Source organism: Xiphias gladius, chromosome 17, assembly GCF_016859285.1.
Source record: "Xiphias gladius isolate SHS-SW01 ecotype Sanya breed wild chromosome 17, ASM1685928v1, whole genome shotgun sequence".
Lineage (NCBI taxonomy): Eukaryota > Metazoa > Chordata > Actinopteri > Istiophoriformes > Xiphiidae > Xiphias > Xiphias gladius.
The window spans coordinates 24,708,883-24,733,957 of record NC_053416.1 but is presented as its reverse complement, the minus strand read 5'-3'; the positions used below and the strand labels follow the sequence as shown (position 1 = coordinate 24,733,957).

The 25,075-nt window shown below is 42.6% G+C and overlaps 2 protein-coding genes across 2 annotated transcripts; both read left to right on the top strand.

The window, feature by feature from the left end:
• The first annotated feature begins 7,510 nt into the window (after positions 1-7,510).
• On the top strand, positions 7,511-12,841 carry dlb (deltaB). Its single transcript, XM_040149646.1, has 7 exons — positions 7,511-7,741; positions 7,830-8,069; positions 8,250-8,307; positions 8,428-8,685; positions 10,006-10,367; positions 10,863-11,079; positions 11,297-12,841. The coding sequence occupies exons 1-7, from the start codon at positions 7,691-7,693 to the stop codon at positions 12,010-12,012; spliced, it is 1,902 nt and encodes a 633-aa protein (XP_040005580.1). The 5' UTR covers positions 7,511-7,690; the 3' UTR covers positions 12,013-12,841.
• Positions 12,842-13,593: 752 nt separating this feature from the next.
• Positions 13,594-24,198, top strand: ppp1r14aa (protein phosphatase 1, regulatory (inhibitor) subunit 14Aa). The gene is made up of 5 exons (XM_040149555.1): positions 13,594-13,653; positions 15,535-15,863; positions 18,137-18,217; positions 18,584-18,616; positions 22,603-24,198. Exons 2-5 carry the CDS (start codon positions 15,660-15,662, stop codon positions 22,822-22,824), a joined length of 540 nt encoding a protein of 179 aa, XP_040005489.1. The 5' UTR covers positions 13,594-13,653; positions 15,535-15,659; the 3' UTR covers positions 22,825-24,198.
• The last annotated feature ends 877 nt before the right edge of the window (positions 24,199-25,075 follow it).

Genomic DNA, 25,075 nt, shown 5'->3' with positions numbered 1-25,075 from the left:
AAATTCAGCTCTGTTAAATGCATTATAGGTATTTAAGAGGGGGATCAGGTCTTTATTTAAAATGCTTGTAATTTTAAACATGTCCTTCCAGCTTTTACCAAGCTAAGGATGTTAGGATTTTATAATGTGGGCTTCTGGTCTTTAGAGCTCCGTTCTTAATCAAATACTGATGAGTGCACACACACGCACAGACACACACACGCGCACACACACATACACCCAGACTTAACTCAAACTGCATTGTTCCCCCGCAGCCCTTTCTGCCTCAGTTGGTTAAACAGCTGCTGGGGCTGGCCCGGCATGCCGCAGCAGGGAGGGGTGGAGGGCGGGATGCAGCGGGAGTTCAACAGTCTGCTTGGGGCTTCCTCCATAGCTGGAAGGCAGGGGGCAGCATTAGTGCCTGACTGGGGGGCTGGGGTCTTGAATGGGCAGCTGTATTCACATTGTGGGCTGGTCTTTTACCTTCAGTTCTTTATGTAGCTCTTAAACTTGAGACTTAAGCCTTTTTGAAAGTGCATTATTCAATCTGAATGCCTATAAAACTGTGTTCTACTTCATTCTAACTCCTCTGTCTCTTTAGAATTAAATAGGGCTTTGTCTATTGTACTTTGCGAGTGAATATTTACACCAAAAGTGTTCCTGATTGAATTGAAATAATAAATGCCTTTATACGCTGCATTTGTCTGCTAGTTACTACTCCACATGATGCGTTACATTCATGTGGTTGAATCCAATGCTACAAATGTTCAGGTTCAAAATTAAACTCTAGCTCAGATAATATCGTATACACAACATGAACATAAACTGGGTTAAAGTAAATGATATACTTGACGAGATACTGTTGCAGATCAAGGAGCCTCTTGACTATACAAAATATTTCCCAAAGGTCTATACAGCCAATCTATTTTGCTCAATTCTTCATCTTTCTCTAAAAATTTAACCCATAGAATATTTTCAAGTGACACATTAGTTGGTTGACATCTGGGAGAAAGAGACATTCATTTAAAGAGACACAATAAAAAGGGAAAAAAATCTATCCATCGATCTGTCCCTCTGCAAGTTTATATGTAAGTTTCCTCCCCCTTTCTATTGCCCCAGTTGACCCCTGTGCCCTTTTCTTTTCTTCAGTTTTAACCCCCACCTGTTCTTATTCCCTCGTTCCTCTCAGCTCCCTCTTTCATCTCCCATCTGCCACTGAAGCTGCTGCAGGACAGGGTCTGGGCTGGCGGAGGAAAGGTAGGATTGAAGGAAGGCAGATCTGTCACTCAGCTTGGATGAGACTAAATTATTATCATGCCTGCTTTTGTGCCCACACAACAGAGTAATTATATATCTGCTGCAAAGCCAAACAGTTCGGTTTTATGTACGTCATCATATCTGTTGTTTTGGGGAAGATTTATGACATCTGTAACACAGATTTGTGACTCATAGACCGATTTTTTTGTTCCATATGTTGAGGCAGTAATCAGATTTTGCCTTAGAAAACCGCAATACAAAATGTTTTGTAATTGCACCTTTTTTGATTAGGAACGTATACACGGGCACTGCAGAGTTGTAAGATTTGTGTGAGCCTCGTGTAACTGTGGTACCATGTTGACTGGATCTCTGAAGATACACAAAGAAATCCTGAAAACACATTATAACCTTGCTGATACATTGCAATTTACACATTGATATACTCACTGCATCTGTAACATACGTACAGTATTTTATTGCAATAGGTGACAACGATTTAATACCACTTCAGTCGATTTTTAACTCCTACCAATGAATAATGTTCCACTTTAGGATGAGGAAATTTAACAATTCTTATGGATTCCCATTCAAAACCATCTGGAGAAACTCAAACATGTAGGGCTCTAAATGTGACACTGTTTATTAGAAGCAAGGCTTCCATCGGTACAGGCTTTGCTAAGCGAAAAATTGTCCCCGTTCCTTCACAAGACAAAGCATCGACTTGAAATGTACTGTGTGAGGATCTGCTGGGCTATGGACTCAGATTTGCTTGATATCAAAATCATGTCAACACTCAAGGGGTTTAGGTGATGGAAGTAACAGATATAGGCTGTAATAGATGTTACCTCCATCTATACTCAAATTTGAGCGTAATTCAAATGATCATAGTTCATTATTTATGGAAAGGCACAGAAAAGAGAGTCAGTGTTGAGACCTTGCACACAGCTGACAACAGGGTTCCTCTGCAATTTTACACTCCGGACAGTTTTTTTCTATCATCAATTCTTCTGACCTCTCAGCTGCATTTTCTCTTTCTTGATTTCTCACACAGATTTCATGTACTGCTAAACGCTGAAAGGTGGTGTTAACACACTGATTCCCTTACATACTGATGACCTACTCTTGTTCAAAATCACTACATTGTTGTTTGGGGCCGAGACAAGTACTGATGAGGAAAATCATTGCACGCCTGCAAGGTGATTACTGCAAAATACTAGCCTCTTAAGTTATTTTACTTATTATTCAGCTCTTTTGCTGAGTCATGTGATTATGAGCCTCAAAGCAAATGTCCCAAGGCCCATTACCAGTCCACAGTCCAGGGGTTGGGAATCTCTACATCATAAGATTGCTAGATGAGACTAGCCATCACCATTGCCATATAAAGTAGGTAAAACTGGCACCAACGCAACCAGCTACAACTTTAAAATGCTGCTTGTACATTGATGCATCAGTAGTACTCCAACAATTTAACATACAGTAGGCGGTATAATAATGTAATAGTCTCAAAGAAGACATTCACCATAATGCATACTTTTACTTCTGATACTTTAAGTGCATTTGGATGATGATACTTCTGTACTTTTACTTGAGTAAAGTTTTCAGCGCAGGAATTTAACATGCACCAATCAGCCCCAACCTTAAAATCGGTAACTGGTTTTAATGTTGTGGCTGAACGGTGTAGTATTTTTACATTGTGGTCTTAAATGCATTATGATGGATCGAGTAAGAAACCCACAACCCTGCAGTGGAGAAGAGAAGAACTCGGTCTGAATTGATGTAAATGGTGGTAACTGCTTGACGTTTTGCTGCGGTATTATGGAGCAGTGGTTATGGTGGTAAGAGTTGATGGATTGTTAGTAATGAATTGTACATACTGGCTGATGTATATGGATGTAATGAATCTGAATAATGATAGAATAAGTGGAGAAAAAGATTGATTATGATGGAAATATGTTCAGTTGAAAGAAATGTACTGTTTAATTTTGGCACTTTAATAAGACATATCTTTTTGCAATTGCTTTATGGGTCTCCACAGTTATTAACACCACTATCATGATTTGCCTTATTTTGTTCTGATAAGACTGATGAAGCACTGAGTGAAAGGGGTTACTCTTGTCAGTGTCAATAAAAGATCCTTGATTATATTTTTTAGGTTGTATGTGGTAACTGGCTTCTACCACAAACATTTTTTGGTTACATTCATTCTACTCTTTATCTTCAGTTTAGCCATCTAATATTTTTTAATTTCTCTGAAAAAAAGCATTTTGGTCAGCATTTGTTAGTTTTTAAATGTGCCCTATGAATAAATTGACTTGGCTTGACTAATCTCAAGAACTCTAATCATGAGACTCAAAGGGAAAGTAAAGGTTCTGTTTGTGTTGTGGCAATAAGGAAAGCGGGAGACTTCGGAGTCTGGAGGAAAGCTGCAGTAAAACTAGATTTCCTATGAACACAGGCACACATGGCATGAAAAAACAAAACAAAAATGAATAGGCCTAAAATGGTTGAAAATACAGATTTCACAATGTGGGACAAGGGGCATCAAAGCAAAGTAGAGTGGTTCTCCTTGTATTACTGTAATCCGGCTGTTTCGCAAGAGTCTGAAGAGGGGTTAAAGGAAAAGTGGCTTGCCTTAGTAAGCACAGATGGCCTGACGAAATGAGAAGTAAATGGCCTAAAATGTTTCAAAACACTGATTTCATGACTTGTGACAATGGACAGTAAAGAAAAGTCCTAAGACACAGTATGTCCGTCTGTATTATTATAAGCCAGCGATTCGCCTGAGAATGTATCTCCAGACACCTCATGCTTCCTTTGATTTAACCCATAAATGTGCTCAGTGGGGAGGTGGCAGGGCTATGTACATTGTGTGGTACCCAACACTGCTTTAGCATCCAGCATTTTAATGAGATCAAACAATCAACCAAATGTCATGCATAAATTTGAGGCTGCGTGTACTCGCACACACATACACACACACAAACAGAACATCGCAACCCACCAGACACCCATTCCACACCTCCTATTGTCCCACAGTCAGACAGCAGGCTGGGGCTGCAGAAGTGGCCACAACAGACCAACTTCTCCCCCGAGGGCCTGCATGGGTCAGATTTGCAGCAGCCAGCCCTCTGTTTCCAAATGTCTCTGGGGAGCGGGACCTCCAAGCTGCTGTGAGCTGTGGATGAGGCAGATGCTGGCCACTCAAACTAATGGGAGGTCTGAGGGGGGATGAAACGACTCCTCTTTGGTTCCCATGCCCCGTGGCACGCTCGTGTCACACTCCTGCAAGTAATACAGATGACAACAACAGAGAGGGCGCACTGTCCATCTGCTCTCCCGACACAAAGATACACACACATCCTTCTTCACGGAGAGATGCAGCAGGTACTGTAGATGGAAGCAGTATATACCTTCAAAATAAGTGTTTCAGAAGAAGAGGAGGATGTATGGGTTAGGTGTGTAACATAACTGTTGTAGGACATGCAGCATGTAAGAGATATGATATGATGTATAGAAACAAGTGCTACACGCACACAACTCACAAGTGTCAAAATGTTGTTTGGCACATATATACACATAATTTGATGTGCAAAAATAGAGCAAAAATTGAATTCCTGACATTTTAAATCAGGTGTGATCAGTTAGGGACTGTGCGAGAATTAGTGCGGCATTGAAGGGGTTATCTATTTTTTCTTTTTACTGGAGGACTTGTCAAATTTGTTGGGACAGAGTCTTTTATCTTTTTAGTTTTTTCACATCCCAGATTAATTATTTCACAGTTTCCTCTTCAGATTTATTGGGGGGAAAAAATACTGTACACTGATATTTGGAATCTTAGGAGGGGGGAAATGCTCAAGACCAAAAGCAACCGGTGCCTGGGTCATTTTTTCACTTATACTCTAGTAACTATTTATTTAGTAGCTCTTGGTTCAGATGATGCAGAAGCTGTATTTTCACCATTTTGTCATGTGGTCCATAAATATATTATTTCTAGATATTGGGGGGGGGGGGAATTAGGTCAAGGAAGTGTTCAAATAATGGCTGGTTTTTCCGAAACGAGTCAAGGCAGAAGGATTTGTACAAGACCTCCCACACAAATCTTTTGTCCTTGTGAAAAATCATCAAATTACAACAAGAATGTATACAGAATGCTGGTACGGCACCAAACTCATCACCAAGTCAATTTCATAGGGCCCACGGAAAAAGCCGGTCTTAAAAATACACTCAGATAGTTAAAGCCATGATCAAATGAAAAGGGCCTCCTTCTCACACATATGTACTCCTCTATTACACACAATAAATACTGGCAGAAACTGTAATAACATTAAAACGGTGCCATTTGATAATTTGGGTCAGGGAGGCGCCGGGATTCACTGGAAAGTCCGCGGTTCCACCTGTAGAAACCGTTCAGGACTCGAGCTTTCGACTACGAGGCTGCTCAGAAAGCTAACAACCCTCCAGCCACCTTACTTTGCTTACTCTACATCGTATGGTGTACGTTTCCTCCCTCCTTTGTCCCTGTCGGCCTGCAGGGAAGCGTGCCAGGATATACAGGGGTCCACTTCAGGCACGCGTCCTTTTTGCCATTATAATATCAATAGGCCCCCCAGCCCCACCCCCACCGTCCATACATATACACACAACCCATCACACATGCTTGTGGAGTGTGAGATTAGTAAATAGCAGTTGCGGTTAATAAACAGATGCCATCTGGAAATATTTGATTTTTGTGTCACTCTGCGTCACGTTTTTCTTCACTCGAGTCCCGAACGCTTGGTTTCATCTCCATCCAGGCAGTCGGAGTCAAACGCCCTTCCGTGTCCATGGCCAGCAACGTGTTGCGACATATACGTGCTTAAACTCACCTCCAGGCGACGACCGCCATGAAGAAAGTAACCACACACAAATACAGATACAGTCAGGTAATCGTTCATTTGTTTTAGGGCTCTTACAAAAACTCATTTAACATCCTTTCTGAAGCTTCTGGTTGTTCTATGAAATTAGGACATAGAGGTTTCTCTCAGTCTTGATGGCTGGACCGGCTCCACTGTGTGGATAACAGCTTAGGTGTCTTTACTCTATACCACATCCCTGCTGGCGACAGGTGCCGGAACCGACAGCCGACCAGAGTCCTTCCTAAATCAATAAGGGGTTAACGGATTGTGTATGTGTGTGTGGGGGGGCTGGGGGGGGGGGGGGGGGCACTGGGGTAGACGCTTTGGGGGAGACAATAGCTGGGTTTGGAGCCCCCACAGGGTCGACCATGTGCCGTTGATTACCATACAGCTGTTCGTATGAGGTCCAGACAAAAGCCACATGATAGTCCAGACCCTGGAGACCAACCCACCACCGCCACCACCAAACACACGCACACACACACACACACACGCACACACACACACTTTCCTCCCCCCTCAGGCTCAAGAGTACAACAACAGAAGAGGCCTCAATAGCTGCTTGACGCACAATGCGGTCTTATCCAGGACCTGCCCACTCTCTGTCACCTCACACGCGCCAGAGCACTTAGAATGGAAAGAAAGGCTGTGTGCCATTCTTCCCTGCTTCCTTCTGATCTTTGTTTAGTGTGTAGGCAAGCCACAACGTGAAAAACACTTTCCAAACAATGATGCAAATGATCCATATGCACGAAAATGGTGTTAATTATTCAATATAATGATTCAATTAAATCGCTGTCAAAATTAACTGCTCTAGTCCACGTTTGGTGAAATGCAGGGGGCTTAATGAGTTACTGTTGTGGCACGTTCATTGTTTGCCCCAACCCCGAATGTCTACATAACGTTATATTGTCTTGGATGAAATGTTCTCCTTTTTATTGTGGTCAGATTTGGAGGAAATCTCACTCCGACCACATTGTTATTATTATTCAGAAAGTTCTTCAAATTGACATGACTAAAACTTGGATAGATTGTTGTTAAACCTTTGTTTAATCTGCCTCTTGTTGGCCATAGGTTCACATTAGGCCTTTGTGACTATTCAGGTCCATCACCCGCATCGGTTTACACTTTTTTGCGTAATTAAGATTCGTGTAACGCTAAACATATCTGTCATGCGCCGGCTTCTTATTTATATTCCTCTTAGGAACTTTGTCCAGATGCAACGTAGGTTGTCTAAATCCCCAGGCAGGCCTCCTGCGCCAGGCTGCTCCCCCGAGGTCTGCTCCGGCTCCACCTCTTTGCCGGTGACGCGCTGCATCTGAGGGGATAAAAAGCACTCCGCGCCACCAGAACCCAAACAAGCGGACGGGGTAAGCGGGCCACCGGGAGAGCAAGGATCTAAGACACGCCAAAAGGACCACTAACCCCAGGGTGCTGACACTTTTTTGAGAGACTTTTCTCTACTTTGAAAGAGTTTTCATCAGCAACTTTTGGGAATATTATTGCGCACGCCGAATGCGGACATTCACTTAGAACTGGAGCGCAAACTCTGAGCAGAAATGACGCACCTACACCTAAGATACCTCTTGGCTTTGGCCGTAGTGGACACAGTAAGTTGGCTTCTGTTTGTGTTGAAATAACAACCTCAACGTGTCTTTATGTACGGCGCGTCTGATATCACTGTGCTTGTCACTGCAGGTATTGTCCTCCGGTGTGTTTGAGCTGAAGATTCATTCCTTCCACACGGCGCAGCGCATCTGCAGAAGACACAGGGACTGTCATATATTTTTTAGGATTTGCCTGAAACACCCGGAGGATGTGATCTCCGCAGAGCCGCCCTGCACCTTTGGCACCGGACACACCAACGTTATCAGGGCCGATCACACCTCCATTTCCAGCAGCGCGCCCATCAGGGTGCCCTTTCACTTCAAGTGGCCGGTACATTGAAAATCTTAGTTACACAAACGATAATAGTCTTGCAGGGTGTCGTGAGTGGTAGATAAGATAGGACTGATTCTTTTTTTTTAATTGAAAAAAATGCATAAATAACCAGAGGCCATAGTTTATCTGCCATTGAATTGAGTCATGTTCGATAAGTGCCTATTGTTTCGGTTCCAGGGAACATTTTCGTTGATCATTGAAGCTTGGAACGCCGAATCTCCGACTGAATACACAGGTGGGTTGTTTCCTGCGGGCCCCGTTCACTCATTGACTGGGACCATCTGAGGCGCGGGCTGTCACGCAGTTGCCCTGCAGCAATGCCGCCGTTCAAAACACACCTCCCTCTTCTCCGCAGACAACCAAAACAACCTCGTGAGCCGCCTGGCGACCAGGAGGAGACTTGCCATCGGAGAAGACTGGTCCCAGGACGTGCACTTTGGCGAGCAGAGCGAGCTGCGCTACTCCTACCACGTCTTCTGCGACGAGTACTACTTCGGAGACGGCTGCGCCGACTACTGCAGGCCAAGAGACGACACGCTGGGCCACTACACCTGCGACGAGGAGGGCAACCGCATCTGCCTGGAGGGCTGGAAGGGAAACTACTGCTCGGAGCGTGAGTGTATATTATCAGTTCATAGTTACTGGAGTTCCCTTGAGCAAGGCACTCGGATCAGGTGCTAGTACCCTGAGTGCAGGTCCAGAGACTGATCTGTGGAGGGAGCATGTCAGAAAAGTTATTTCCCTCGACAAACACTGGATTCAACCTCACATATCCTATATGGATTTAAAGTACATTGATAGTACCTGTAATACATCTATAATAGAATTGAACCTGATTTCACTTTATTTTTAATCTTTGGTGTCATCACAAAATGTAAATATCACATTAATTAGTAAATAATTGTTATCTCTAATTATAGTAATAGACTAATAAACGTTGTTTACATGGAACCTTTCAAAACAAAGTTACTAACCGTTTAACATGGGAAAAACAAAATGAAAAGAATTCTGCACTGAAATTCTGCATGAAATCGGGTTCATAGAAGTACACAGTATGATACAGAATACAATACCCAACAGTAAAAAGGATGGAAACAGCCAAATAAATGGTATCCTTCTGAGAACTATGACAAGAGGATGGCCTCATAAGCAGGAGTTTCCAGTCCTTGACTCTCTCACAGTATGCACAACAGTGTAAAGAAGGCATTTTACTAAATAAGATATAAACATACATCTGAGTAGGCAAAGACACTGCAAGACCTAGACAGTGGACACAATCAAAGGCATTTGTGCTTGAAGACGAATCACAAAACATTCACATAAAGGGATACACTATTGGCAGGATAAGACAATCCAAACCTTTCCTCCTTCCATGAATTGAAAAATCAGACTCGGGTTTTGTCAAAGCATGGATGAAAAAGTCTTTTTAACTTACTACTCGGCTGTGGTTGATTTTTGATCTGCTACACAGACACTTGGAACAGGAATCTTTTCAGAGCATATCGAGTCATTCCTTTATCTGGGTAATGTCCTGTGGCATTGTGTTTTACTCTTTTGCAAGACAGTCCCTGGTGTTCCATCTGCCTTTTGTTCTCTGTTACAATGAGAGAGAGAACTGTGGCCAACACTAGAGACACACATTCATATTTCAAGGTGATCTGTGTGTGTGTGTGTGTGTGTGTGTGTGTGTGTGTGTGTGTGTGTGTGTGAGCAAGAAGGAGATAAAAGAAAGCATTTTTTTCTCCGGCAGTGTGCCTACCAGCTGCTTGGCTTAGTATTTAACCACAAGTGACGTCTGGGACAGGGCTGAGGTCAGACAGGAGGCCCTCTAAGTGTTTGTGTGTGTGTGTGTGTGTGTGTGTGTGTGTGTGTGAAATGTATGAGAAGGCGTGCCCATTGTAAGCACACACCCTCCCCTCCCTCTCCTCTACAGCCATCTGCTCAGCGGACTGCAGTGAGAGGCATGGCTACTGCGAGGCCCCAGGGGGCTGTACGTGTCGCATGGGATGGCAGGGCCCCTCCTGCAATGAATGCGTCCGCTATCCGGGCTGCCTACACGGGACGTGCAGCCAGCCGTGGCAGTGCAACTGTCAGGAGGGCTGGGGGGGCCTCTTCTGTGACCAGGATCTGAACTACTGCACTAACCACAAGCCCTGCGCCAATGGTGCAACCTGCACCAACACGGGCCAGGGCAGCTACACCTGCACCTGCCGGCCCGGCTTTGGAGGCACCAACTGTGAGCTGGAAACCAATGAGTGTGACAGCAACCCCTGCAAGAATGGAGGCAGCTGCAATGTGAGTATATAATGAGATAATGTGCACTAATACTAAAATAGTTGTTATAAAGAATGAAGACCATTAAGACAAGGTGAGATAAAAAAATCTTTATCGATCCCATTCAAGAGTACAAGAACAGATACATAGATAGCTAGCTTAAAAATACTTTTCTAATAAAGAACAGTGTGTATATTATGAACATCTATTAAAAACAAATAAAGGAATTGATAAAGTGCATAATAGTGTGTAAGTCTTGTAATGCAAGCACAGCAGTGCAAATAGTTACAGTTGGCAGTGTGAATGACTTATAGTCCAGTGTTTGTTGTTTGACCTCTGCTGGGCTACACTAAATTTTGCACAATGCACATTGAAAATCTTGGAGCTTTTATCTTTTTTCTTTCTATTCAAAACAAATGAAATGGTTGCTTCGTAACTTCACAGTCCTTGCCAAACGTAAAAACTGTTTCTAGATATTTCCTCTTTAACATAAAGATTTTCTTCCACCCTCCGCAGGACCTGGAGAATGACTACTCATGCACCTGCCCACAGGGATTCTACGGTAAGAACTGCGAGATCATTGCCATGACGTGTGCGGATGGTCCCTGCTTCAACGGCGGCACCTGTGTGGAGACGATGACCGGAGGCTACACCTGCCGCTGCCCTCCCAGCTACACCGGCTCCAACTGTGAGAAGAAGCTGGACCGCTGCAGCAACAGGCCCTGTCTGAATGGTGAGTGGGCAGGAGAGGCCTCCCCTCTGGCGACATCTTGTGGCTGAAGTGCAAAAGAGCATTTTTTTTGGCAGAATATTAAATTGTTTTATTATTACTGTCAACACTCAGCACTAAAAAGACAGTGCTAAATGTAATCCCATTAACACGCTATCCTTAAATGAATGGTTACCCCTGATCTCTTGGATGCTGAAAAGAGTATTTCTCCCTTCTGCAGGCGGCGAGTGTCTGGATCTTGGCCAGAGCATCTTGTGCCGCTGTCAGGCAGGCTTCACTGGTGCCAACTGCCAGATCAACATCGACGATTGCGCCTCAAGCCCCTGCCAGAATGCTGGGACCTGCCAAGATGGTGTGAATGACTACACCTGCTCCTGCACCCTGGGGTACACTGGCAAGAACTGCAGTGTGCGCTCAGATGCCTGTGGCGCCCGTCCGTGCCAGAACGGTGGCACCTGCTTCACTCACTTCACTGGGCCGGTATGCCAGTGCCCTAAGGGCTTTATGGGTCCGAGTTGTGAGTTCACGCTTCAGCCCAGTTTCAAGCCAGCTTTGCGCCAAACCTCCCAGCCCTCCTCCGCCACCCTCACTATCTCCTGTGTTCTGGTTGTTTTGGTGCTGGTTCTGGTGGCCGTCATTATCTTCCTGAGGAGGAGGAGGAGACTGCAAGGGAGGAAGCAGCTGAGCGACATTGCAGTTTATAATGACTTGGAGACAGTCAACAATCTGGGAGGAAGCGAGAGAGAAGCCTTCCTTGGACCCAACAGCCTGTTCAAGATCAGCAACAGCACAGCTCGCCTCAGCCTCTCCCTCTGCCCAGACAGCAGATCTGGGTACAGGCACAACCCCGTGGAGAGCAACGTGGCCAGAAGTGAGCGTCAGGAGTTTATGTGGAGGGACGAGGCCGGCCTGGGCTCTGGAGCAGGGCTGAGATGAAACAGAGAGAAAACATGAACGCTCAAACAGGGGAAGAAGGATACTAGCACTTGTTGCGCCTCTCTCTTCATGCACAGTGAGCATGAGCACATGACAGGAGCAGATTCATGAGTTGAAAACTGTTCTGCTCATGCTGGAGAGAATATACCATTAAAGATGTAAGCATACGAAACAAAATATTGACAAATGAACTATTCTGCTGTAGATGATTTACAAAGATTATTGAAAAAGTTTATGGGGCAAAGCTCTTCCATGTTTAAGACCCAAAGAGACAAATAATATGATCCACTTTTCATAGGACCTACAACACAAACCAAATCCAGGAAGTCACAGTAGTCTGACCACCTTTGGAAAACCTGCCCAAAAGTTTTATTGGGTTATTGTCTTTAATATGTTCACTTTGCTTAATTGTTTCTCATTTATTTTTGTTTTGCTTTTCAATCTTCCTTTGGCCATTATTTCCTTATTGTGCGTACCATCATTTTTATTCTTTATCTTATTTATTTATTTGAAAACTTCTGTTTATAGCTTCACTTTGATTGTCAGAGATGTAGACATATATTTATATGGTGCTGAATGAAGACTGATGCCTGATGTTGTACCTGGATGTCTCATGGGCTTTGCAGGCTGGTGTGAAATCTCCCAGAGATATTCAGAGCAGGGATATAAGGAAAATGCGCTCTATCACACAGAGTCAGCCATTACTGTAATTTATATATAATAGTTTATATACTACTGATCACATTGCTCTTTCATGTGCCATTTTGATTCATGCCAAAGTTTGTGTTTCGTTACATGTTTTCAGTCATATTATTTAACTTCATCATGTGGTGGTTGTGATGTGGAATAAAAGATTTGCTTTGATGCGATTCTGGATTTAAGTCTCTGCTCTACTTGCTCGAACCCTGTGCTTTATTCATACACACAAATGAAGATATTCATTCTTTTTGGCATTTTCAAAATGACTTTATCATGAATTGATCACGTCAGCTCTGGGTGGGTCAACGCTGTCTTTACCAATTAGATTTAATACTGTGTAGGATGCTGCTTAATTTTCAGATTAAGTGAACGCTCAAGGGTACTGAGCAGCACTGTGCATAAACATATATCATCAGTAACAAATACAAATATCTAAGTGATGAAAGGAAACTTCCTGATGAACGTGATTTGACATCTCGAACAAAGATGGAAAAAACTCAGATTTATCCATGGACCATAATAACTGATCAAAGTGAACAGTGGGACATCCTATAGTACCTCTTCAAGAAGTATTAGGCATGAGGAGATATAAAGCTTCATTGAACAGGGGGTTAAAACCTTTGAAGTACATGGCGTGGTTTATTTGATGCTGAGAACACTGGTTGTCGACATGCGCTAATTCGAAGGCAACTGGACTTGCTTGAAGTTCTTTTCGCCTCTCATCAGAACAGCTTCTTCAGTTCTAACAAACTAGTGGGGAGTTCCAGGTATTTATCCTCTGGTGAGATCAGCAACACTTGTGAGTCGTTGAAGTCACATGAGTCGGTAACCCTCCCGGTCATCACCTAAGTCGTTAGGATCACGAGTCAAAGTGTGGGTGGGTGCTGACACCTTGAGGGTCGTTAGGGTGACAAGTGAATCGTTGACCCACCCTCCCATCAGGTGAGTGGTCACATGAGTCCTGGTGTGGATGAGTGTTCAGCCTCCTGGGGAGTGAAATTACAACTGCAATGTAGGTGGCTGACAGGTGGTGTCTCAGACCACTTCCTCCGCTTAGTGACGGTTGTTCCAGACTGACAAAGATGGCTTCTCTCACTCCTCTTTCAAACCATTGTCTTCGCTGGCCGAAATGTGTACATCACCGCCCTGAAAAGAGTGTCCTTTGTCTTTAAGATGCAGGTGGACTGCTGAGTCCTGACCTGAAGAAGTGGCTCTCCTGTGTTGTGCCATGCGCCTATGTAGCGGTTGTTTAGTGTAGGATTCTGATGACGCCCATTTTTTCCCCCAGTGGGTGGTGAGAGTCAAACAGTCGGTATTGATCCGTGTGTGTGGGTTTCTGGTATACTTCAATGTTGAGGCTTCTGTCATTCCCATTGTGCATCGCACAATCCAAGAAGGAAATAGGTGGTAGTCAGGCAGAACTGTTTTAACTGCTTCATTTTTTAACTGCTTCATTTCATTGTTTGACTGCTACTGTTTTAACACATGTGAAGAGTGAAGTGACATCATAGGATACCATGGTTTCATCTGAGTCCAGTTTTATTTTTCCAACCTTGTTGGCAAAGTCCTGGGTGTCCTTGATGTGCTGTGGAGTGTTTCCGATCGGAGGAGCCAGGATGGTAGCCAGGTTTTTTTTGCAATGTTGTAGGTTACCGAGTTAATACTGCTGCTGATGGGTCTGAGTGGGACTCCTTCCTTGTGTATTTCTGGGAGTCCGTAAATGCGAGGGGTGGTTTTCCCAGGTTACAGTCTGTAATAAAGGGATTGGTCAATAGCATTATCCTTCTCCAGTTGTTGGAGGCAACTAACTACTTTCTTTTTTGTAGCCGCTGGTAGGGTCTCACCTTAGTGCCCCATAGGTGGCTCTGTCACTGAGGAGACTGGTCACCTTTGGTGTGATAATCGGCGGTGTTTAGCACCCCTGTGCATCTTCCTTTGTTGGCTGGAGGGATGGTGATATTCCGGTCTCTTTGGAGCGATGTCAATGCCTTCCTTTCTTGGATGGTAAGGTTGGAAGGGGGTGCTTTCGCACTGGCGAGAGCGGCTGAACTTTCCGTCTGAGCTGTTCGGCCTCTGTATTAGTCAATTGGTTGTTTCTGTGGCTGTTCTGGTGTTATGGCAAAGTTTAGTCCTTTGGATAAGACACCCATTTCTGGTTGAGTGAGGTTCCTGTCAGACAGGTTCCTCACCCACTTTCCTTGAATGTCCAGCTGTGTTGTGGAGTTGTACTTCCTTCTTCCAGGTATACTTAGCTGGAACTCCCCACTAGTCAGTTAGAACTGAAGAAGCCTTTCGGATGAGAGGCGAAACGTCCGGTTGCTTTCACATGGCACTTGCAGAATACCATGACCTGGATGACTGAGAATCTTTGCAGACACATGTGCTAAGTGTTCCATCTAACAAACAGTTTGGGCCTGTGTTGTTATCAGCCTGACGGACGGAGCCGAGCAGTCACCTGTCACACCCACTTAATGAGCCGTTATTTCCCGTCATAAAGAAGCTGCATTTTGTCTTTTTTGGAGTAACTCTATCGTTTAAATTATTATCATAATTCAGGTTTTGCAGGTTTTACAGTTTCGAAGACCTCTGCTAATTGGTAAGGTTTGCACATCAGGCTAAAATAAAAAAAAATAAAACAAACTATCGTTTAAAAGCTGATAATGTGACCCAGACTTTGAAATCTATCAAGTTGTAAAATTGTGGTGTCAGATATAGATAGTTATGTTTTGTCAAGACACTGGACTTGTGTGCACATTTTTAAAAGACGGAGAATGCGATTCAGTGTCTAAATATTTTAGCAGTATCTGTATAAATACTTTCTAGATAAACATCAGCGGGGAGGGGGGGAAAAAACACTTCTGTCCAGCAGTCTGTGCTGCTGCCAGCGCTGCTCTCTCTCCCTGCGCTTGGACAAGAGCTGAAACCAGTCAGGCCAGTCCAGACCAGAAATGGCAAACGATCGGACCAGGACTTCGCTTAAGGAAAACGACACAGTTCATTCGTCAGATTTGGGGTCGTTTCAAGATCACGGGTCCACTATCCCCAAGAGACATGCACGGGTTACCGTGAAATACAACAGGAAGGAGCTGCAGAGGCGGCTGGACGTGGAGAAGTGGATCGACGAGAGCCTGGACCGGCTGTACACGGGTCAGGTGGGTGCCCGAGAGCAAGGGAAAGAAACTGCTTTGGCTGGTCCGCATTTTAATATAACACACTGCATCATCTGATCAGCAGGTAACCTACCGAAACAGCTCTAAAGACGTATGTACATTTTTAAAGATGTAACGTCCCTAGAGTAGAGTATGAATAATGACAGAGAGCTTTAAATATGAAATGAAAGTTGTATTTTGACAAGAGTGCGATATTAAAGCACATTGAGATTACACAGTCTTGAAACTCGACTCCAGGCCTCCTATAATGTACTGTATGAGGTGTTTTAGTGAAGAGGAGAGGTGGGGCAGTCTGGTTCTCCTTACAAGGCCAAGCCTCCTGCAGATGTTTTGTCCAGTGCTGTCCCCTCTTCACAGACCTTTTATCTTCCTTGGGGGTTTCTGCCTTACATGGGCCGTGTGGAACTAAGACAAGGGTGAATGATGAGAAACAGGGAAGAGGAGAAGTTTATGGAGGAAGGAAAGCCCTTTTGTATGTCCCTGGAGGAGGTAAACACTGCATCAGGCTGCTGAGGAAGCTGGTAGGAAATCTCTCAGGGAGAGGAGTGCATTGCTGGACATAAAATGCAGGATTCTGTTGTGAGAGTTTGTTGATTATAAGGGCATAGAATTCAGACTATCACAATGATAAGGCAGCTCTGTGAAGCATAAGGACCAAAAAGCATCCCGCTTTCACAAGGAGCTTTTGCCTTCATGTATTCACACGAACCTCATACCCAAAGCATTCATTTTATGCAGTATTAAAGGAGCAAATTGGCCATTTAGAATATGCTTCATTGGTTTTAATAAGTTTGTTGTTGTAAAGCAGCCTATGATGATAACAAAACAACTCAGAAAAGTATCATTTTGTTGCACAGTCATGTCGCACATCTGTATGAGTATCAGAGTGTGGAGATGAAGCTGGTGGGCTGTTGAGTTGCAATCTTGTGTCTGCTAAGGGCCCTGCCTAATTACACAGGCAGTGCAGTGCACTGCCTGTGTAATGATGGGAGGGTGGGACTGTCCCTTCCCTCAGCTGGTACAATGGCTGTTTGTTCACACATAGCAGGCCCCTGTTACTGTACTGTGTGAAAATTGTTGCCATTCAGCCCCCAGAGCCTAAAAGGTACAAACGATGGACATGCAGTTGGTGGGGGCTGAATCCAAAGCCTTCAGTTGCTCTTCAAACTGAAAATATTCTTTTGGAGATACTGGTAAATATGTGAGGACGTATTTTATCACTTTTAATCTGGTTCCACAGGCTGGTCATGTCACACATGTAGAATTTCTCCTTGTGCCACGTTGAAGGACCTGAAGAAGTTTTTGTTTTTTCATCTTCACAAGCATCTTAAGGTTTCCTGGAATTAACCGCATGTGTGACTGAGTGAGCATTGGGCCTCCGAGTTACTTTTAAAGCTGCACTAATCAATATTTTTATATTAACCCTGAGTAAGATGATTATGTGTATTGTGAATCCATTAAAACATAAATCCACTAATGTAGCATTGCACTCCAACAAGATTCAGACACATGAGGGCAGTTTAAACAAAAGGATCAAAATCAAAGCAGCAGAACCAGAGGTATCGTCTTTTTTTAATTCCACACACTCTTCTTCCTTGTCAAAACCTCGCACCTGTATTGCCCACAATGCAACGACAGTTCACTCGGAGATTTGAGTGTGTTATGCTAGTAGAGTTTAATGTAGTCTAGAGCCTCTAGCCTGCAGCAGGGATGAGGAGCGGGCTGCAGAGGTCTGGTGAGCTCACTTCTCTCTGACTCCACACCCTCAGATTTTTTACTTCTCAACTCAAGTGACTTCAGTTGAGAAAATGTATCAGACTTCACACAGCTCCCTCTGGAGCAACAAAAGGCTTTATACAACTTGTCTCACATATGCAGTAGAACTCCCAAACACCTGTAAACAGTTTTTGACGTGAAAAATCGGTGGAGTCCCCCTTTAATAGTTACTTGAACCATTCCTTTAGATATGCAGAGGACCTTTAAATATGCTAAAACATACTGGAAAACCGGTATGACGCACAAAACAGCTAGAATTTTCCATCTCATGTGTTGATGCAGCTGTAAGTTACTATGCGTGTATTATACTGTAAGCCTCAGTGACATTAAAACTTTGAACACTTACGGGGGGATTTATGGGGAAGGAGAAAGGTTCAAGAGACTGAGCCAGATCATAACTGTGTGTTCAAAGAGCGTCCATCTTGTACGGTGACTCATTACGATTTTGTGTGTGTGTTTTCATCATGTGTTTACTTCAGGAGCGTGACATGCCAGAGGAAGTTAACATTGATGACTTGATTGACCTGCCCAACGCTGAGGAGAGAGTCAAAAAGTTAAAGGTAATGTGAAATGCGTGACCACTTCACTCAAACTCTATAAGAGGGTGCTGGTTATGTAATAGGAGGAGAGAGAAAGGAGAAGACTTTTCAAAATTATCCAACGTTGATGGATAAACTCAGGTTGTGTCATCAGTCACAGCCATTTCACACCATGATTTGCAAGTTTCAGCACCAAGAGGGGCAGATTTTGTTCAGGGACTCTTTCACACATGTTTGAAAGAGTTCATATTACACAGTACTTGATACTGAGCAACAGTAAGAGAGATTTTTAGGTGAAATGCATAAGAGTTTATGGGAGAATATTGACAATGAATATGTGATTGTGTTTCTGGTTTGTTACAACATTATCCCCTTTTTTTGGAACAGGAGCTTCTTCGAAAGTGCAGTAACAACACAGAGGTATGTTTTAACTTGGGAATTACATTTCCAACCTAAGATTAGTCATGATGACACACACATTACATATGCAAATTTATATCTGCATACATGCATACACACACAGAGTTAAACTGAAGCTGCAGCAAATGACACCACACCCCGCAGTCTCCACATGCTTCAACAATGGCCCTCTGTCCTTCTTGCCTTTTCCTTTCCATTTTAATACTCAAACAATGAGTCTTTCTGAACGCTGTGGCTCGTTCAGTGATGCAAACAAAGGCAGAAGAGCAGGGAGAGCCCGTGTAGCTGCTGCTTCTCGTAACCAGACTTAGTTTATTAGATCCTAATATGGAGCACTGTCTAAACACAGTACTAGAGGGCAATTCACACTTTCCTGTTCTGCGAGGGTCGCGTGACGTAACTTTCATCATCCGCCCGTGTCTGTGATGGTCCACGCTGACCCCTGTGTGGACATTCGTGTGCAGCCCAAAATTTGTGTCCATGCGGACTGTACGCTTGGCGAGTGCCCCAACTGCACATGCTCCAGATAACAAAATGGATTCTTGGTTTGAAGAGAGGTTGTGCAAGGAGATCCGGCGTTACCCACATTCATATAATTCTTCTTTTAAACAATACCGAGACAGCCAAATGGTGTTGAACTCCTGGCGAGAAATTGCACAGATGGGAGAGATGAAAATGCCTACTATATACTTCTTACATCTGTACTTCTTGATTTGTATAGCAGTTAGCAAACAACGTAGTGGGGCATTACCACCACCAACTGGAATGGCGTGTAGATCGGGAACTGTGCATCCGTGGAATGCCAGACCGAGGCAGACCCTCAATTGTAGTATGAGTGGAACTGTTTGCACTTCAGACAGTTTATCCGAGCCTTAATACAACTATATGTACACTGAAACAGGTCTTGTAATCTTGTAATCATTCCTCTTGTAATCATTCCTCCTGTTTATACTGGCAATTAAAAGAATGCTCAGTATGTAATTTCATGTCTCGCAATCAAAACAATAACAAAAGACGGCACTTGGTGATGTCATGAAGTGGCATGGAATCATGGGAGTCGTTGTCTTCACTACCACTGCCGTCAATGCAGTCAGCTTCTCCCAGTCAGGATTCCTTTAGTGTTAATCGTTCATGAGGTTTTCGCCAGGAGCCGAGTTATCTACCGAGGTCTTGTCCTCTCCAAAACAAATGGACCAGGGGATTAAATCTGGTTAAAACACTGAATAAAGCAGTTGCACGTTAAAATCAGTGTTTCTCAGACACTGTTCAGTGAAGGATGTCTCGGAGGGGTTGGGAGCCGAGCTGCCGCTAATGTTTGCTCAGCTATTTTCTCTGATAACTTAAGATCCAGAAGTCCAATGATCATATCCTTCATCTGGTTAAAATATATAGTTAAAAAAGATCTAAGAAGTCTATCATAAAAATGTAGGTTAAAACTGGATAAAATGTCAGTTTAGACCACTTCTGGCAGACAATCACAAGGCTTACACATTCGCAAAATGGATATGACACCACTGACAGGTGACTGTAACAAATTGTAACTTTAACATGCTTCAAATGGCAATTATGGTTACAAAATCCAAAGCCCTTGTTCTGTGCAAAGATTTATTCCAAGGTTTATCTGAAGTTAATGTGATGCTTCAGTAATCTGAGTTCATCAAATTAAGTGGGTATCTTCCAAAGTTAAAATCTGTTGAGAACAGTTTCCATGTTTCCGTGCTGCTGCAAATTGCTGCAGCATTACTTTAACTTCAGATGAAATTTGGATTGTGGTTTTGCCCAGAACAAGGACTTTGGATTTTATTCCCAATTGGGAGGACATTAGAAAGATCTCTCCATTGCTAGTATGGACAGGAGGAATAATTACAGCAAACAAAACCTGTTTCATCGTTAAGTGGGCAAATGAGTATTGTTTTAAGACAGACTTGATACATTTTGAACATATCCTTTAAGAGCTACCTGCAACTAAACACACTAGGTTTCTAAGAAATATGCCACATAGGACTACTCAGGCTACCTAAAGACATGAACAGATGGTAAAATAGCCTCAACATGAACAGCCACAGCCAAGACTAGTCTTAACTTTACTACTGCTGAGTAACGTCTATAAAAGGAAAACAAAAGCACTTGAATCCAGAGCGTGACAAATGCTTGTAGTCAGTATTTATTAAATACTAGAGCTGGTTGTTTTGCCCATCCCTTCGTGTACTGTTGCCATAACACACCACATCTGGGTATCGTGTTTCTCATCAGGCTATCTCACCATTATATAAAGTAAGCAGTGACAGAGGTCACCCAAATGTGATTTTGTGACATTGACATTTTGTTTTTACAGACCATAATGCAGAAAAAGAAGCTTGGGGTAATTTAGAAATGATGAAAAAACATAAATCTTATCTTAAACAGAGAGAAACGATCATTTGTACCAAATTTACCACAAGCTAATTTCCATTTGTGAACAGAAACAATAAAACACAGAACAAAACCTATCATCTCCACCACAAATGGACCAACAACCTACCAACCTATCTATCTCTACATACAATATATGTATATAAAAATATATATTTATATATACATAGTGTTTGTTTTTTGGCCGAAGAACATCGGCCAATATATCAGCATTTTTAGTGATTTATTTTGACAGCGGTCATGAGTAATCATGAGTAACACATTTACAACACAACTTCCTCCACTGGGCCTTGAGGTTATCCTTCTGGGACCCAGCTGCTCAACAAGACCTTCTTCCATCTACGGACATAAAAACTCTCAAAACTCAACATAAAGGGGTGAAAAGATAACATAACACTAAATTTATTTGGCACTGTTTCTGCTATGTAACAGATAATTGCTGTTTGTTTTTTAATTTTCTGATAATGGCTGTATGGATATTGTTTTAGTCAGTTAATGCATGGTAAAAGTGGTTATTTTAACAGTGTAAACAGACAAGAATAACACAAGGTTTACTGTTAGTGGCCAGATGTTTCCATATAAAGTGTCTCTCAGTAATTACAAAACTGAGATGCCTCCCCTAAAATGTCTGTGTGCTGCCTCCGTAACAACAGCATGCTTTTTTTTTTTTTTTTTTTTTAACCAAAGCTCTTAATTTCTTTAGAAAATGTCCTACTTGAGTTTAATGGCCTAAATTATCATTCATGAATTTCACATAATATGTAGAAAATATACTTTTTTTATAGTGTAGTTATATTATGCAGTTAAACATCAATTGAAGCATGTCCCTATCCCCCCATACGTGCATTTTACAGATTCCCTTTCTCATACTAACACTGTACGTGCCAGTTGCATATTTAAAATTAGAAGCTAGTGCTGAAGAGGAAACTTTGCAGATGTGTTTAGTTGTGTTTGGTGGTGTAGCAGAGGAAAGAGAAGAAAAAAAGGCATCATTAATCATAACGGCTAAAGGGATTAGTTAAAGGATAAGGCTGGTAATATATTATTATTATCTTTTTCTTATTTTCAGCAAATCCTGTAAAAAAGACCCAAACCAGCAATGTGTTAGTCCGTCTCTCAGTGCTTCTCAGTTTCCCTAACCTATCTAAAACAATCAGCGCCAAGCCCATTGATTCATAATGAATTTAAAACAACTCACAAACATATAGTTTCTGTCTTTCTCTATCTTTTATTTCTTATCATTAAAAAAAAGGCTAAATAATTTACTAAAACAGCTGAGCATTTTAGCAAACATTACTCAAACAATAAATAGTGGATTTTGTGGGGACTATTTTCAACTGCGGATTAATCCACATGTGGTGCTCTAGTGAGTTAAAAGGGAGTTTGGAGTTATATAAATAAAATTGACTTTACTTGACGTGATGGTGTATGTGAAAGAAAAATAAAATTTTCAAATAACCACCACGGTTGTACTGACAAATGTGAATGGCGTATTGGAACACTGTTACCATGTAAAAATCTATTTCTTTTCTGCTCCCTGTGACACCCGCTCTGGGTGCTGTGCTCCTCCGAAGACCTTCATCAGAGAGCTGGTGGGAAAGCTGGAGGGAGTTCACAAGCAGGACGAGCTGCAGAGCGAAGGCATCGAGCATCCGGTCATCTGTCACAGCCACCACCGCCATGAGCCCTACCACTTCAACAACCCACACCACCAGGAACACCACCACTGCCACCACACTCAAGGCCAAAACCCCAAGGCCTTTGACAACCCCCAACCAACGCACACACACAGTTAAGAAGATCTCTACCACTCTGTCCACCATATCTGCCTCTTAAAGGTAAACTCCACAGGCGCTCTGTAGAGTTTTGAAACACTAGCAGCACTATGAAGCAATGTTTTTACGGGAGGGTCCCCATTTTGTCGTTGTGCACACATGCCATAGACGCACGTGCACGCGCATGCAGGTAACGTGACATATTCATATCTTGTTGAGTCTCCACAGGTCACCAAGCAACCTCTGTGATAACACGACTCCAGCTTGTAGTTTTTACACTTGACTTTTTTTTTTGAGGATTAAACAAAGAAGATATCACATGTTAATTAGTGAGCTTAGAAGTGATGGTAGGTGGATTTTGTTACCTTTGGACAGAGCCAGGCTAGCTAGCTGTTTCCCACCGCTTGCAGTCTTTATGCTAAGCTAACTGTATGCTCCCCGTAGCTGTAAAATTAACGGACAGATATTAGAGTGGTATCAATCTTCTCATCTTACTCTTAGCAAGAAAGCAAACAAACATGTTTACAGAACCTTCCAACGGTTTCTTTAAGCATTTATTAAAAAACAGTTATTGCTAACATATGTGAATAATTGGCCATGGATAGGACATCAAATAGAAATTAATTTTCAACTTTAAAGCTAAACTAAGAGCGAGGTCTTCATTCTTGACGTGCCATTTAGCACAGTCAGTAATAATAATAATACAGGAAGACCTACATCATAGACATATCCATTTTACCACTGACATGTGCAGCACCGAAACATGTGACTCTCACTTTTACTCGACTGGAAAAATGTGTCACTATCTTGCTCCTTGCTCAAGTGCCAATAGTTGGATGCAACAATTTGCGGCACAAACTGATGAAGTATCTGATGAAAGTAGATGAATGGAAGTAGGATGAAGAAAGAAAGAATACACAGCTCTTCATTTTAAAATAAAACCCTGGCACATATTCAGCATCACACACTGGTCATCCAAGGGTGGATTTTATATCAGTCTGAATTTATTACTGAACTGAACTGTGACACATTTAGTGTATGTGCCGCCTTCCACTGAACACACAAGTATGTTAGATGCACTATTTTCTAGATAACACTGCTAGCTTAGATGCACATATGACTTATTTAACCTCTGTTAGCTCGTGATAGTTATTTATTGTCATGGTTACAGGAAATGGACATAGATCCAACATACCAGTAAATAACACTGATAATAATACTGTTGCATTGCTCACACTGTAGCATTTAATGACATTTCACTTTCATTTATCCTTTCTGTTTTTAAGTTGTGTTGTTACTACATTTTCCGTTTTGTCAATACATTCACTAAATATTAAGTGAACTCTGCAAAGAGACACCCGTCCTTTGCAAGAATTGCTAATAAAACCATTTCTTTCCCTGTGGGTGCATTGTTTTGTGTGCTATAGTTTGCTTCTGCATGTAATGTTTGTGGGTTATTTGAATATGTGGGTTATCTGAACAGATTGGCAGGCAGTATATACCAGATATACCAGTTTATTAGGTACACCTCTATAATCCATGTCATTCAATACAGTAGATCTGCTCTCCCAAATAACTTTGGAGATGAAACCATAAGTCTGAAGATTTAGAAACATTTATGCATGGCACTTATTTTTTAACTCAACGAAGAAGAGCATACTTGTGTCATTGTTAGTATTTTTGACACATTTAAGTTCAAAATTTACTCTGAGTGGCGAAGATTAGATTAGATTGTATAGGTGTACCTCTAAAACTGGTAACTCTATACTGTATATATCCATAGTAATAGTATTACTTATAGGTACCAAGGACACGTATTAAAATTCAGGTTGAGAAGCATGGAGAATAACACAACGACGCAGGTCATGTTGGAGTACAGAGGGGTAGAGCTGAGAGCAGAGGAATTTAATGAAAACCTATGACTGAATGAGACCCACATCACATGATGACATAGATTGGGAAGGTGATTAATTAGTTAACTGATTCATTGGTCCACTCCATTGTGGTCATGTCGGAACATTCAGGTGTACTAGAGGGGGAGTCTACCCCTTGTCCTACCCCAGACTGTACACTGGGTGGCAGGAGGGAGCCATCGTGAGTACAGCAATGTTTGGGAAACGTGTAACCGTGTCCTAACTTGCTGACATGTTGCTTTAGTAGGTTGTACAAAAGTTGAACAATATAAATCTGAGCCATTTGCACACGCACGCGCTCACACACCCACCACACACACTTCTCATATATCCCTCAAGAGTTTTATGTTTTATCTTAC